The 13,901-nt window shown below is 45.6% G+C and overlaps 1 protein-coding gene across 1 annotated transcript in view; it reads left to right on the top strand.

The window, feature by feature from the left end:
• The window catches only part of TRPM2 (transient receptor potential cation channel subfamily M member 2), a 164,445-nt gene that overhangs the window by 131,914 nt on the left and 18,630 nt on the right, over positions 1 to 13,901 (top strand). Inside the window, exons 27-30 of the mRNA XM_066577079.1 lie at positions 1,850 to 1,926; positions 2,011 to 2,112; positions 6,874 to 6,960; positions 8,740 to 8,845. Coding sequence (XP_066433176.1) covers positions 1,850 to 1,926; positions 2,011 to 2,112; positions 6,874 to 6,960; positions 8,740 to 8,845 — 372 coding nt within the window. The remainder of the gene's footprint in view (positions 1 to 1,849; positions 1,927 to 2,010; positions 2,113 to 6,873; positions 6,961 to 8,739; positions 8,846 to 13,901) is intronic.

The raw sequence follows: 13,901 nt of genomic DNA, 5'->3' as shown, positions 1-13,901 counted from the left end.
AAAACGTCCGAATCAAAATGAGAAACCCATTCCCATATTTTATTTTAGTGTAGATATACTAATTTAAAAAAAATAACTATAAATATAAAAGAAAATCATTTTTTAAGCTTTTTACCCCCAATAAAACTAAAAAACGGGAAAAAAAAGTCAGTGATAAACATATAAAAAAATAGCATTATATGTCAGAGGCAAAAAACTGAGCAAAAATAGTTTTGGCAGTTAAAGAGGGAAAAAAAGGGCAGTTAAACCACCACATGGGTAAAATCTCTAAAAAGTTTCTGTTCCTTAAAGTACAAAACAGCCTGGTCCTTAAGGGGTTAAAGGGGTTTTGTCATTAGAAGAAAAATCAGCACTTACCTATTCCTCCCAAGGCAGCTGTCTTACCGCATCTTCTCCACGCTGATCTTCTCCAGTCCCCCGGTCACCTCACTGCAAGCCGTAGTGTGGCTTCAGACGAGCGTTTATTTTGTGCGTGCATACGTGCGCACAAAAACACACATCTATTAGCCCCAATGTATTCACTATGGTGTGTTCACATGTCTGTGCTTTACAGGCGTGTGCCTGCAAAGATAGGACATGCGTGCACCATAGTGAATGCACGCATTGTTTTCAGTGAAGCAGCGGCTGCTGCTGGTGGCTCCATTGAAAACAACGGTCTGCTGGCTCCCCTGCATTCTTTTTCAGGGAAGAGCTTTACATATAAGCTCTTCCCTGAAAAAGAAAAATTTTAGTGTAAAAAAAAACAACTTACCTGTCCACCGCTGCTGTGTCCCCTGCGGAAATGAAGAGCGGAAATGAAGAACACATCTGCTGTATGCAACAGATGTTTCCTTGATCCCTGCTAGTAAAAAGAATTCCCTGCTGCTACATCTGCCACATCTGTGACAGATGCAGCAGAGAAATTCTTCAATTCTCTACCGCAGCTGTCACACATGTCAGCTGCGGTAGAGGATTGTGCTGCCAGCTATTGATTTCAGGGAAGGGCTTAAAATATAAGCCCTTTCCTGAAAATCCAGTAAAAGTGCTTTAAAAAACAAAAAAAAAATAGATACCTCCCTTCAGCTGCTGGGGCTCAGCTGCGTCTTCTCCTGCTGTCCCTTGCTCTGTGGTGCTGATCTATCAGCAGACAGGGTTTTAAAATCTCCACCTGCTGAAAGAGCTGACTGTGATTGGCTGAGGTGCTCAGCCAATCACAGGCAGCTCTCCCCGAATGAATGATAAATCTTCTCGTGTTTAGAAAGATATCTTCAGGTTCTGTGTCATGCGGCCAGGAGTGCTACGGTGACTGCTTAGAATCAACCACACGGATGACAGAATGTCTTAAATTCTGTTCTAACTCTGTCTCTACTCCAAAAACAGAACATAGAGATAGAAAGCCAAAACGGAGATTAAACCCCCGGTGTGACCCCACTCTTAACAGGACAAACCCACTGGGGTGTCAGATCAGGGCCGCACTACCATTGGTGAAATGCAGGCGGGAACTAAGGGACAGGAAGTGGCATATTATAGTACTGGCAGACCTCCCAGGCATGGGCACTGCCCACTGAAAATAAGCAGATGCCTTTTAACAGTGCAGCAGCTGTGGGGCATTGTTCAGAAACATAAGAGTGGTCTGTACCCCAAATGATCGTACACGATCAGAGGTAGAAGAGCTACAAGCCCAGGCGTTTACTTCAGTATTTGATAAAATGACAGGTGCGCTTTAAGGTTAATTTGTGGATAAAGACTTTTTTTTAACTCACTGATCATTTTAATAAAGAGACCCAGATATATGTTTTCTAATGCTGAGAAGGTTGTATGTGATATTAATCTGCTTAGCGCCTAAATATGTGCTTGTGCTGTTTTGCAGGTAGAATTCAACATATATAGCCCTCCTCTTTATACTGCTGTTAGGAAGGACAAGCATTTTCATGACCCTTGTACTGAGTAAGGCTTGAATACTTCCTTAAATATTTTGTATCTTTTGAAAGCTGCAATAAATGTGTAAATAACTGAAATTAATGTCTTTAGCTCCCCAGAAACACTTCAGAAAATAAATTATAACACTTCTGATGGAGCCATAAATCGTCAGAGCTACTGCGGAACATACATGGTTGCTGATGGCCTGCCGCTGTAAGTGCAGAACTCCTGGCTTATTGGTGTTTCAATAGCATTTGAGTTATTACTATTCTCCATTTTCCTAAATGATCAGTTATTTTATAGGCTTAATCCAACTAATTGTCATTGCCTCTGCACAGGATAGAGTTCAATTTGTTATACACTCTTTGTAAAAAAATACAGCCGCTAGAAGGAGTTGTTGTTTTGCTGCAAAAATATGGCATGCAGTTCCATCTCAGGCAGATATGCTAATAACTAGCGTTGTGGTGTGATTAGATAAACAATCTTGCCACCTGAGCACTTGCCCCTTTTTAAGCCCTAAAAGTGGTTCCCCCTTGGCCTATAAAAGGCTCTCAGAGGCTCCTTATATGTAGTGACCTTTTCTTCCGCTTGTTTAGAGCTTGTTGGCCACTAGACGCCTCTACAATGCAGAGAAGAGATTTCACCCCCTTACCAGAGTCTGAGAGGGGCGAATTATTGGGATGTGAAAAGCTGGATGGTCGTATCGATGAATTGTCCCCCACTAGCCATTCTGACTAGACTGTTAGAAGGTGTTGGGACCAGTGGATGTGTGAGGGCACACAAGGTGACCGGGCTCAGGATGCCCCCTACAGACCACCAGTAGAGAGGAGTGTCTGACCAGACAGTTAGAAGGTGTTTGGACCACTGGGTGTGTGAGGGCACACACGGTGACCAGGCTCAGACTACCCCCTAGTGACCACAAGTGGAGAGAAGCGTCTGACCAGACTATTAGGAGGTGTTGGGACCAGTGGATGTATGAGGGCACACAAGATGACCGGGCTCAGGATGCCCCCTACAGACCACTAGCAGAGAGGAGCGTCTGACCAGACTGTTAGTAGGTGTTGGGGCATGTGGATGTTCTTCTATCTTCCAATCCTTCACTTTCGTCTTCAACCGGGCGCAATTCTTTCTGCTTTTATTCTCTTCTCAAATCTGTCTTCCGAATCTTTCTTCCTCCTTCTTCCACGTGGTGATCCTTTTCTGCAGTCCTCTCTTCACTTCTTCTCTACTAACTCTCCTCCCGTTTCCTCTTCTAACTCCACCCTTTCCTCCACTACGCTTGCTCCCACCTACATCTTTTGTTCCCTGCCCCCCAGTCCCTTGCAGCCACATTATGCATTTTGCTGCATGCAATGAGGGTGACAGTTCAGCACAGAAAAGTGTTGCCTTCATTCAATGCAGCTTGCCTCTAGGATTCTGGTCCTCCTGGTCGGTGACTCTTTGCACTATGGAGAGCTGTTCTGTTTATTTCCTTCTTTCATGATGAGATACACAGCAGCCAGAATGACACAACCAGATAGTAGAACTGCTTACAGAGGTTCCATGTGGGCTCTGTCAGTGACACTAGACGACCTAGAATGGAAGATACGCCGGGACACGTCTGGTCAGAACTGAACTACCGACTTGACATCAGCCGTGTCACCAACAGCGCCCACACGAAACATCTCTAAGGTGCATTAAAAAACGTAAAAGTTTTTCTACAGTATATTTTCTTGTCTTTTTGGCTACTGTATCATGTAGGAAGAAATTAGAAATTTACTTTTGCATCATGTTTTGACTCAACCTGCACCTGTTTATTAGTAGAAGGCCTTTATTTATGCACTGGAGCAAAATATTCAGTTAATTAGGGTATTACAGAGACTTAACAATTTAGGCCGCCTGCACACAGATGGGTCGGATTCCGCATGTGGGATCGCACAACGGAATCCCACCCTGTGCCCGGCCGGTGATCCTCGTGTGCCTGTCCACAGTCTTTTAATCTGTGCTGTGGATGTGCCACCGTAGCGCCAGCACATATGCGCAGTATAGATTATGCCGCACCGTTGCTAGATGACGATGCGAATCTCACAACCTTTGTGCAGTGATGATGGCGGAAGGGCCGCGGGTCGGACTGCTTCCATTGACTTTAATAGAAGCCGTCTGGTCAGAATCCACACAGAATCGAAGCTGGCTGCAATTTCTCCTCTGCGAGCAGAAGATTTCAATCGAATTCCACTCGTGTGGAGGAAAACGGGTTTTGCCATAGCATGCTATGAACGGTATTTGCTGCGGAATCTGGATGCGAACGCCCTCTCCTGATTCTGCAATGCAAATCTGCCCATGTGCAGGCGGCCTTAGGTTTTCACCCATCCACTGGATAAGTGAAAAGTGACAGACCAGTGCGGTCTAACAGCTGGGACCCCCACCAATACCCAAAACAGGGGTCTGTTGGTCTCCAAGTGAATGGAGTGGAGGTCATACAGTTACACCACTGCTCTATGCATTTAATACTGGACATTGCTGAGTATAAGTAGCTCTCATTGATATAAATGGAACATTTGTGTGCCTGCTCGACCTCCGCTCTGTTCATTCAGAGACTTACTGGATCACAATTTTGTGATCAGTGGGAGTTCCAGAGGTAGGAGCCCAACTACCTACCAGTTTTCACCTATCCAGTGGATGGGTGAAAAGTAGAAAAAAATGGAATACCCCTTATAGACAAATGACCTGATGACTGCAAAGTCGAGAGGTGATTACTCTCTACTAATCCTCCTTGACCTGTCTGCTGCATTTGACACTGTCGACCATAATCTCCTTCTCACTATGCTCCGCTCTATTGGTCTAAAGGATACTGCTCTCTCCTGGTTCTCCTCCTACCTCTCTGACCGCTCTTTCAGTGTTTCCTTTGCTGGTTCTATCTCTGCTCCACTTCCTCTCGCTGTCGGGGTACCCCAGGGCTCGGTCCTTGGTCCCCTTCTTTTCTCTATCTATACTGCCCCAATTGGACAAACCATCCACAGATTCGGCCTCCAATACCATCTCTATGCTGACGACACCCAACTATACACCTCCTCTCGTGAGATCTCTGGACCATTCCTCCAAAATATCACCGACTGTCTGTCCGCTGTCTCTAACACTATGTCCTCCCTTTTTCTCAAATTAAACCTCTCTAAAACTGACCTCCTTGTCTTTCCACCTTCTAACCGACCTCCCCTCAACATCTCCATTCCAGTGTCTGGCACCATCATAACCCCCCGACGGCATGCCCGATGCCTTGGGGTCACACTGGACTCTGACCTCTCCTTTGCCCCCATATCCAATCTCTGGCCCAAACATGCCACATGCACCTCAGAAATATTGCTAAAATACGTCCTTTCCTAACCACGGACACGCTAAAGACGCTCGTGGTTGCGCTCATCCACTCCCGGCTTGACTACTGCAACTCGCTACTCATTGGCCTCCCCCGCACTAGACTCGCTCCGCTCCAATCCATACTAAATGCAGCAGCTAGACTCATTTTTCTATCCAGTCGTTATTCAGACGCCTCTGCATTATGCCAGTCGCTGCATTGGCTGCCCATCCACTGCAGAACTAAATTTAAACTCCTCTATCTCACTCACAAAGCTCTGCATGGCGCTGCGCCACCATACATCGCCTCCCTACTGTCAGTACACCACCCAGCCCGCTCACTCCGATCGGCTAACACACTCAGACTAAACACCCCTGTAATACGAACCTCTCATGCTCGCCTACAGGACTTCACCAGAGCAGCACCCATCCTCTGGAATGCTCTACCCCAAGGCATCCGGACAATTCCCGATGCACGAAATTTCAGACGTGCCTTAAAAACGCACCTCTTCAGGGAAGCATACCAAATCTCCTGACCTAGTCCCTCGCCCCTCCCTATGGTGCTCCACCCTGTTTGCCTTCTGATAAATGATCTGTACATAATATTCCCTATTGCCTGTGTTCCCCACCACCTGCACCTCCTGTACCACCCCCAACCCATTTGTGTCTAACCCAATGTATCTCACATTGTAATTGTTGTATTGTTTTGCATTCATCCATGCCTGAAAGCGCTGCGGAATAAGTTGGCGCTATACAAATAAAGATTATTATTATTTTATTATTATAATTATAGACACTGAGTTCATGCACAGCGCCCCCTCTCAAATTCACAACTGTCTGAAGTCTAATATAGATAATAGGCCAAATAATTGGAATGCTGTTTCTAAGGGGACAAAAGTGGAGCTGATAAAGACAAAATTCAAGACATTAAATTATCGATAAAATGCATCACAATTCGAACAGTTTAGCTAATTTCCAATGTGTATGACATGCTTGAAAACTTTTGGGTGAACAACAATCAAACAGTACAGACACAGAATGACAGACAAGCTTAAAGTCAAATGAACAGACAGACATTCAGTAGCAGTCTATGCCACGGTGCCCGGTAGGAACAAAGAAATGAATTAAAAGTCAAATAATTTCATAATTTTGTTTTTGTCCAGTTGTAAACTGTTGGGAGCCTCAGGATAGGTCATCAAAAGGAGATTGTGGGGGTCTATCACTGAGGATCAGCAGTTTGTCAAGTGGCGCTCTCATGCACTAAGCTGATTTCTGCAAGAAGCAGATAGCTCTGTTCTTCCTGCAGTGGCCAGGTTTGGTATTGTAGGCCAAGTTCCCATTAATTTCATGCCTGCAATACCAAACCTGACCACTGCAGCAAGACCAGAGCTATCTGCTTCCTGCAGAAATCAGCTCACTGCAAAAGCATGCTATCTCAGTAAACAGCTGAATGGCAGGGGTCCCAGGCAGTGGACCACCGCCAATCTACTATTCATAGTCTGTCCTGAGGATAGGCCACCAGTAGTTTTCAACTACAAAATCCCTTTACGAATATATTTCCGTTCTTTGCTGTGACACAGCATTAATGCAGATATGGACAGTATTTTTCAGCATATTCAGTATTTTCCTCTTTTCTGTTTGTGGCAGGAATCCAATTGGACGCACAGGTCTGAGAGGCCGAGGAAGTTTATGCTGGTTTGGCCCAAATCATGCCATTCATCCTATTATTACGAAGTATGTAGACATAATATCTCTGGCATACAGTCATTTTTTCATGCTTCCTTATCTATTTAAAGACATTGATAACACAGTAAATTAGTAAGATTGAATAAAAATTAAGTGTTCAGGGTATTTTCTGTGTTGTGTGGCAAAGCAGTACACTGAATGGCCTGCAGGGGGACTGTAAAGAGGGGTGCTAATCGGCAGGGACAGCTATGTGGGTGTGTCTGGAGGAGCTAAAATATCCAGACACATTTAGTTCAGAGCTGAAAAAGCTGGGGCAGAGCTGCTGTGGAAAACCAGAGCCAGGCCAGCCTCTGAGAGAGAGGGAGCTACTCCCTGAGCGGGAGGTTGAAAGCCTGACGTCTGTGGGAGACCAGGCTGTGGTATGGCCATGAGTCTAACGGGGAAGGATGCTACAGACTGACACCCTGTTGGGTATGGGCTGGGCCACTGTGTTAGTAGTGAGTGAGGGAACTACTTTTTAGTTAGTGCCTTGATGGACATGAGAAACCAGTGGCTATTGTTTTTCTCTGGGTTTTCTGTTATCTCGAAATATTCAAGAATGTAAAATTATTTGAACTTTTTACATGGACTGAGTGTGCCACTGTGTCATAGCTGACTCCACCCCCCACGCAGACATTGCCATCATTGATATACAGAAAAGCAAGAAACCCTATTGGATAGAAGCCAATATTCTTCATCTTGGGGGAGAAAAATTACTTGACCACTCCAAATCTGGCAATCAGGATGAATCCACAGATCAGCAACCCATGTCCATGAATCTAGAATGCATAATTAATGTGTTAAACCTCTTTGGACATTTCTCTGCCTAAGGGCGGACACCCACTGGCATTTTTTTCTCCATTGCACTGCGAGAGCAAGTGAAAACTCTCGCCTCGCAGTGCGAAAAAAAAAAAACGGGATACGACGCCGGGATATTGCCAGTCTTTTTAATGGGGCCGGCGGCAGCAGCGCTAGCCCCATTGAAAAGATATGGAGAATACCGCGGACTTCTGCCACAGCTGTCTCAGCTGTGACAGCTGTGGCAGAAGTGCAGCATGCTATCCCATTGCTTTCAATATGATCGGCGCTGCTGCCGGTCCCATTGAAAGCAGTGGTTTTTGGCAAACCCTGCAGTATGATTTTTGGGGAAGGGCTTGAAATATAAGCCCTTCCCTGAAAATCACCAATAAGTGGTTAAAAACGTAAAATAAAAACTAATCATGCATCCTCCGGCTGGCTTCCCGACATTGCTATCCAGCACTTTCAGCAGGCAGGGATTTAAAAATCCCCGCCTCCTGAAAGGGCTGTGCTGATTGGCTGAGCGCTCAGCCAATAACAGCTAGTGCTTAGCTATTTGCTGAGCGCTCAGCCAATTACAGATAGTGCTTAGCCATTCATGAATGAATAGCTGAGAGTGTGCAAGATAGAAAATATCACGAGTTGGTGTCCGCCCTAAAGAAGAGCACCTAGAAGGTGAGTGAGGAGATGTATAAGGCCATGTATGCTCCTCTGTTTCGGAGGGCAGCAAAATTACACATTAGCTTTAGTTCTGTTGTTGTACCAATACACGTGATACATAAAGTTTTCTCTACCTGAACCAGAATGCAGTGTTTTTTTCTGTTCCTTTTATGGCATAAAATCTGCGTCCGATGTTGCGTTAAATCTGTGTGGAAAAACTCTGTTTGAACTTTAGCGAGCTGCCTGATAAAAGGATTTGAATATGGTCAAAGTAACAAGAAGTATACTAAGTAACAACACTGATCTTATAATGTCTTCTGCTTTCTGCAGATGGAAGAGAAACAAGGATGGATCTATTAGTAGAAACAAATCTAGGAAAATGCTGGAGGTCCTGGCCATCAAGCACTCGTCATCCGAGCAGTGGGCTCTTCCTGGAGTAGGTTTATTTACACCGTAGGTTATTACAGATGAGTTCCCTGATGTGAGACCCCTCGTAACTCCATTTAATGATACTTAGATACCGCAATTTGATATATATGAAAACGGAGATTCAAAAAGTCTCTCTTAGCAAAACTGTCTAACATAAGACTGTCCTTTTGCCCATACCAACCAATCACAGCACAGCTTTCATTTCTCAAGCTGCTGTGGTAAAATGAAGGCTGTGTTGTGATTGGTTGCTATGGGCAACAAGGACGGTCTCATCATTAGATGGTTTTGCTAAATGAGCTCCAATAAATTTTGTTCTGCCATAGTCATTGCTTGGGGAATATGAGACAAAATGGCTGCCGACAAAGACAGGAGAGCTTTTTATGTCCTGGATGTCCTACAGATATGGCTTCTTATGCAGCCTAAATGGTAAATCCCAGGTTTCATCCTCCAACAGAATGAGCACCCTCCCCCCCATTGTCAGAATGATGTCAAAAGCGAGCGGCGACTACCAAACAGATGGATTGGCCATGTAGGTGGTGATGATAGTGAACTTATTCCTTGCCCTTCATGTTCCCCAGACCTTACGCTTTCTGATTAGAGTCTACATGTCCCCTTACCAGCCACCATGATCTGCGAGGACCTATCCTAGAATCCATTGCATCTGTCAGTCATGATACACTACAATGCGTATGGCAATAACTCGACTACAGGCTTCATGTGTGTCCAGTGAAAAAGGGGTTTCACACTGTTCACCTCTGATGAGGAAAACATTTCTGATGTTGTGCAAAAAAACTTTTGAGTTTCTGTTATCATTGATTTCAGATTTCTGTACCTGAGTGTCATTAAATGGCAGTCATGAGGGATCACATCAGGGAAATAATTTCTAATAAGGGCGCCTACCCACTGGCGATTTTTGTTTTCCTGCGATGCTAAATTGCGTTTTGCGTTTTTTCTGAAGAGCAATTAGCATAGAATGTGTTCTTGTCCATTAGTTTTTTTTTTTTTCGTTTCGTTGCAATTTTTCACATAGGAACTGTCAGTTGCATATGTGTCCTTATTTTTCTCTTAATGCACCCATGATTGTCAATGGAAATTAACGAAAAACGCCGCGAAAAAGGCGCGGAAAACGCGCGAAAAACGCTGCGTTTTTCATGCACGAAAATCGGCAACGCCAGTGGGTAGGTGCCCTTAGCCTGTATTGTTATGTAGAATGTCACACATATATTTTAATGTACAGCTAAAGTATGAAATAAAATTATAACCTAACACAAATATAGTAATAAGTAATAGTGCTATTGTTCCATAGAGTAACACCAGATTATATACACTAGATCAGTTCTGCGCCTCATGCGACTCGGTGAAATATTTTTGCTGGCCACTCCTTCTCCTGCTCTCCTGACTTGGAATGTGCTAAAGTATTTGCTAAAACAGACATAGCAGTAGAGTAGATAGGTTCTCTATAAATCCAGCGACCTGAAGGTAATTTATTTACTGATTGTGGACATTCTCCTTTTCTTAATCCTGATGAGTGCAGAGTTTGCTGCCCAGAAATCTATGACCCATCCCTTCTGAAGCCCATCCAGCCTCTATAGCACCTCAAATAAATTCAGAAGCCAAACCAGAGCCCTTTACAGATTCAGGCCTTAGTCACACGGGCGTTTTTTCACGCGATTTGCGCATCGCATGACGGATGCGCATGCGCAAATCGCGTGACCGGCGCCGAAAAATCACCCTAAAATCTGCTCCTAGCCGCGTTTCATTAGAAACGGGCCGGAGCTGTCCAGCGCATTGCATTCAATGGAGCCGGCAATACAGCTGGCTCCATTGAATGCAAGCGCTGCGGGCGAGTGTGGGATGAATTGTCGGGAAGGGGTTAAATATATAACCCCTTCCCTGCAATGCATCCTGAAAAGTGAAAAAATAAAAAAAATGTATGTACTTACCTGCTCCCGGCAGCCTGAGATCCCCGCGGCCGTCCTGCAGTGGGTGTGAAGGGGGTGTGACTCAGGCTTGCCCCTGATTGGCTCAGCGCTGAGCCAATCAGAGGCAAGTCTCAGTCACACCCATTCATGAATTCATGAATGGGTGTGACTGAGATCAGCCTCTGATTGGCTCAGGCTGAGCCAATCAGGGGCAAGCCTGAGTCACACCCCCTTCACACCCACTGCAGGACGGCCGCGGGGATCTCAGGCTGCCGGGAGCAGGTGAGTACATCCTTTTTTTTTATTTTTTCACTTTTCAGGATGCATTGCAGGGAAGGGGTTATATATTTAACCTTTTCCCGACAATTCATCCCGCGCACGCCGGCAGCCCATTGCTTTCCATGGAGTCGGCTGTATTGCCGGTTCCATTGAATTCAATGGGCAAACATCGTTCTTCTCTGCCACAGCTCTTACAGCTGTGGCAGAGAAGAATGATTTGTCTTCTATATGTTCTCAATGGGGTCAGCGCTGCTGCCGCCGGCCCCATTGAGCGCATATACAGAAGAGAACAGGAATCGCAGATCGCAGATAGGTGCGATCTGCGATTTCTGTTCTCTAATTTATCGGACGAGCGCATAAAAAGCGCTCATGTGTCCGATACCATTGCAAAGCAATGGTTTTAAAAAATCGCCGGACGCATGCGCATGCGCAAATCGCGGCAATAAACGCCCGTGTGACTGAGCCCTCAGACCGAAGACAAGGCCCTTAAATTCAGATCTCCCAGACCCTTAAAATCCTTGGAAGACAGATCAGAGCATTTAACTCTATTATTCCAATAATCACTCATCAATTGGTAGCGATGAGTGATTATTGCAATAAACGAGTTGGGAGGGATCAACCCGATTTTCCAAAAATAATCAGAAAATTTGATGACTCAATATCGATTCCTATTCAAGTCAATGGGAGTAAAAATCTGTTTTAGTAATTTGGCCTCCAAAAAGTCCCAATGCAGCCCAATGTACCCCAAATTGAATTAAAATAAAGCCATGCATCCGGGGAACACTTTTCATAAAAAAAAAAAAATACAGTGGTGTGAGGTTACTCCAATAATCGCCTATTACTAGTCACTCGGAACATAGGGGTGTCACTGAAAACAAAAGATGGCCCACATAGGGCGAAGTAAAACAGCAGGCGTGGTGCTTTTTTCCCCTCTTTTTTGTTTAATTGAAAAAATATATATATCAGGTGAAGAAAAGACCCAAACTGGACCTCCTCGAAGGAAAGACATTAAAGCTGTAGCTCTTTCTTCTGTTTTTTAAATATTTTTTTTTTTTGGGGGGGAGGGGCAAACACAAGGGGAAGTAGCAGAGGGAGGAAGAAATATGGTGGATGTAGGAGAGGGACAGCAGCAGCAGAACCACCACCATGAGGACAGACTGTGCTCCTTGTAGAAATAGATCTATACTAGAGATGAGCGAGCACCAAAATGCTCGGGTGCTCGTTACTCAGGACGAAATTTTTGCGATGCTCGAGGGTTCGTTTCGAGTAACGAACCCCATTGAAGTCAATGGGCGACCCGAGCATTTTTGTATATCGCCGATGCTCGCTAAGGTTTCCATTTGTGAAAATCTGGGCAATTCAAGAAAGTGATGGGAACGACACAGAAACGGATAGGGCAGGCGAGGGGCTACATGTTGGGCTGCATCTCAAGTTCACAGGTCCCACTATTAAGCCACAATAGCGGCAAGAGTGGGCCCCCCCCCCCCTCCCAACAATTTTTACTTCTGAAAAGCCCTCATTAGCAATGCATACCTTAGCTAAGCACCACACTACCTCCAACAAAGCACAATCACTGCCTGCATGACACTTCGCTGCCACTTCTCCTGGGTTACATGCTGCCCAACCCCCCGTCCCTGCACGACCCAGTGTCCACAGCGCACACCAAATTGTCCCTGCGCAGCCTTCAGCTGCCCTCATGCCACACCACCCTCATGTCTATTTATAAGTGCGTCTGCCATGAGGAGGAACCGCAGGCACACACTGCAGAGGGTTGGCACGGCTAGGCAGCGACCCTCTTTAAAAGGGGCGGTGCGATAGCCCACAATGCTGTACAGAAGCAATGAGAAATCCAATCCTGTGCCACCTCCATATGGAGCTGCACACGTGGGCATAACAATTGGGAACCTATGTGCCACACACTATTCATTCTGTCAAGGTGTCTGCATGCCCCAGTCAGACCGAGGTTTTTTATAAATAGTCACAGGCAGGTACAACTCCGCAATGGGAATTCCGTGTGCACCCACAGCATGGGTGGCTCCCTGGAACCCACCCGCGGTACATAAATATATCCCATTGCATTGCCCATCACAGCTGAGATAATGTCATGTTAAATGCAGGTGGGCTTCGGCCCACACTGCATGCCCCAGTCAGACTGGGGTTCTTTAGAAGAGGACACATGCAGTTACAACTCCGTGTGGACCGACAGCATGGGTGGGTGCCTGGAACCCACCGGCGGTACATAAATATATCCCATTGCATTGCCCAGCACAGCTGATGTAATGTCATGTTAAATGCAGGTGGGCTTCGGCCCACACTGCATGCCCCAGTCAGACTGGGGTTCTTTAGAAGTAGACACATGCAGTTACAACTCCCTGTGGACCCACAGCATGGGTGGCTCCCTGGAACCCACCGGCGGTACATAAATATATCCCATTGCATTGCCCATCACAGCTGAGGTAACGTCCGATTAAATGCAGGTGGTCTTCGGCCCACACTGCATGCCCCAGTCTGACCAGGGTTTTTAATACATAGACACTGGCAGGTACAAATCCCTAATGTGAAGTCCCTGTGGACACACAGCATGGGTGGCTCCCTGGAACCCACCGGCGGTACATAAATATATCCCATTGCAGTGCCCAGCACAGCTGAGGTAACGTCAGCTTTAATGCAGGTGGGCTAAAAATTACTAGGATTACAATGTAGGCGAGGGCCCCAAAAAATTGGTGTACCAACAGTACAAATGTACTTCAGAAAAATTGCCCATGCCCAACCAAGAGGGCAGTTGAAACCCATTAATCGCTTTGGTTAATGTGGCTTAATTTGTAACTAGGCCTGTAGGCAGCCCAGTTAAAAGAAAAATTG

Source organism: Eleutherodactylus coqui, chromosome 8 (assembly GCF_035609145.1).
Source record: "Eleutherodactylus coqui strain aEleCoq1 chromosome 8, aEleCoq1.hap1, whole genome shotgun sequence".
Lineage (NCBI taxonomy): Eukaryota > Metazoa > Chordata > Amphibia > Anura > Eleutherodactylidae > Eleutherodactylus > Eleutherodactylus coqui.
Note: the sequence above shows the minus strand (reverse complement) of the source record. Positions and strands in the feature narration are given on the sequence as shown.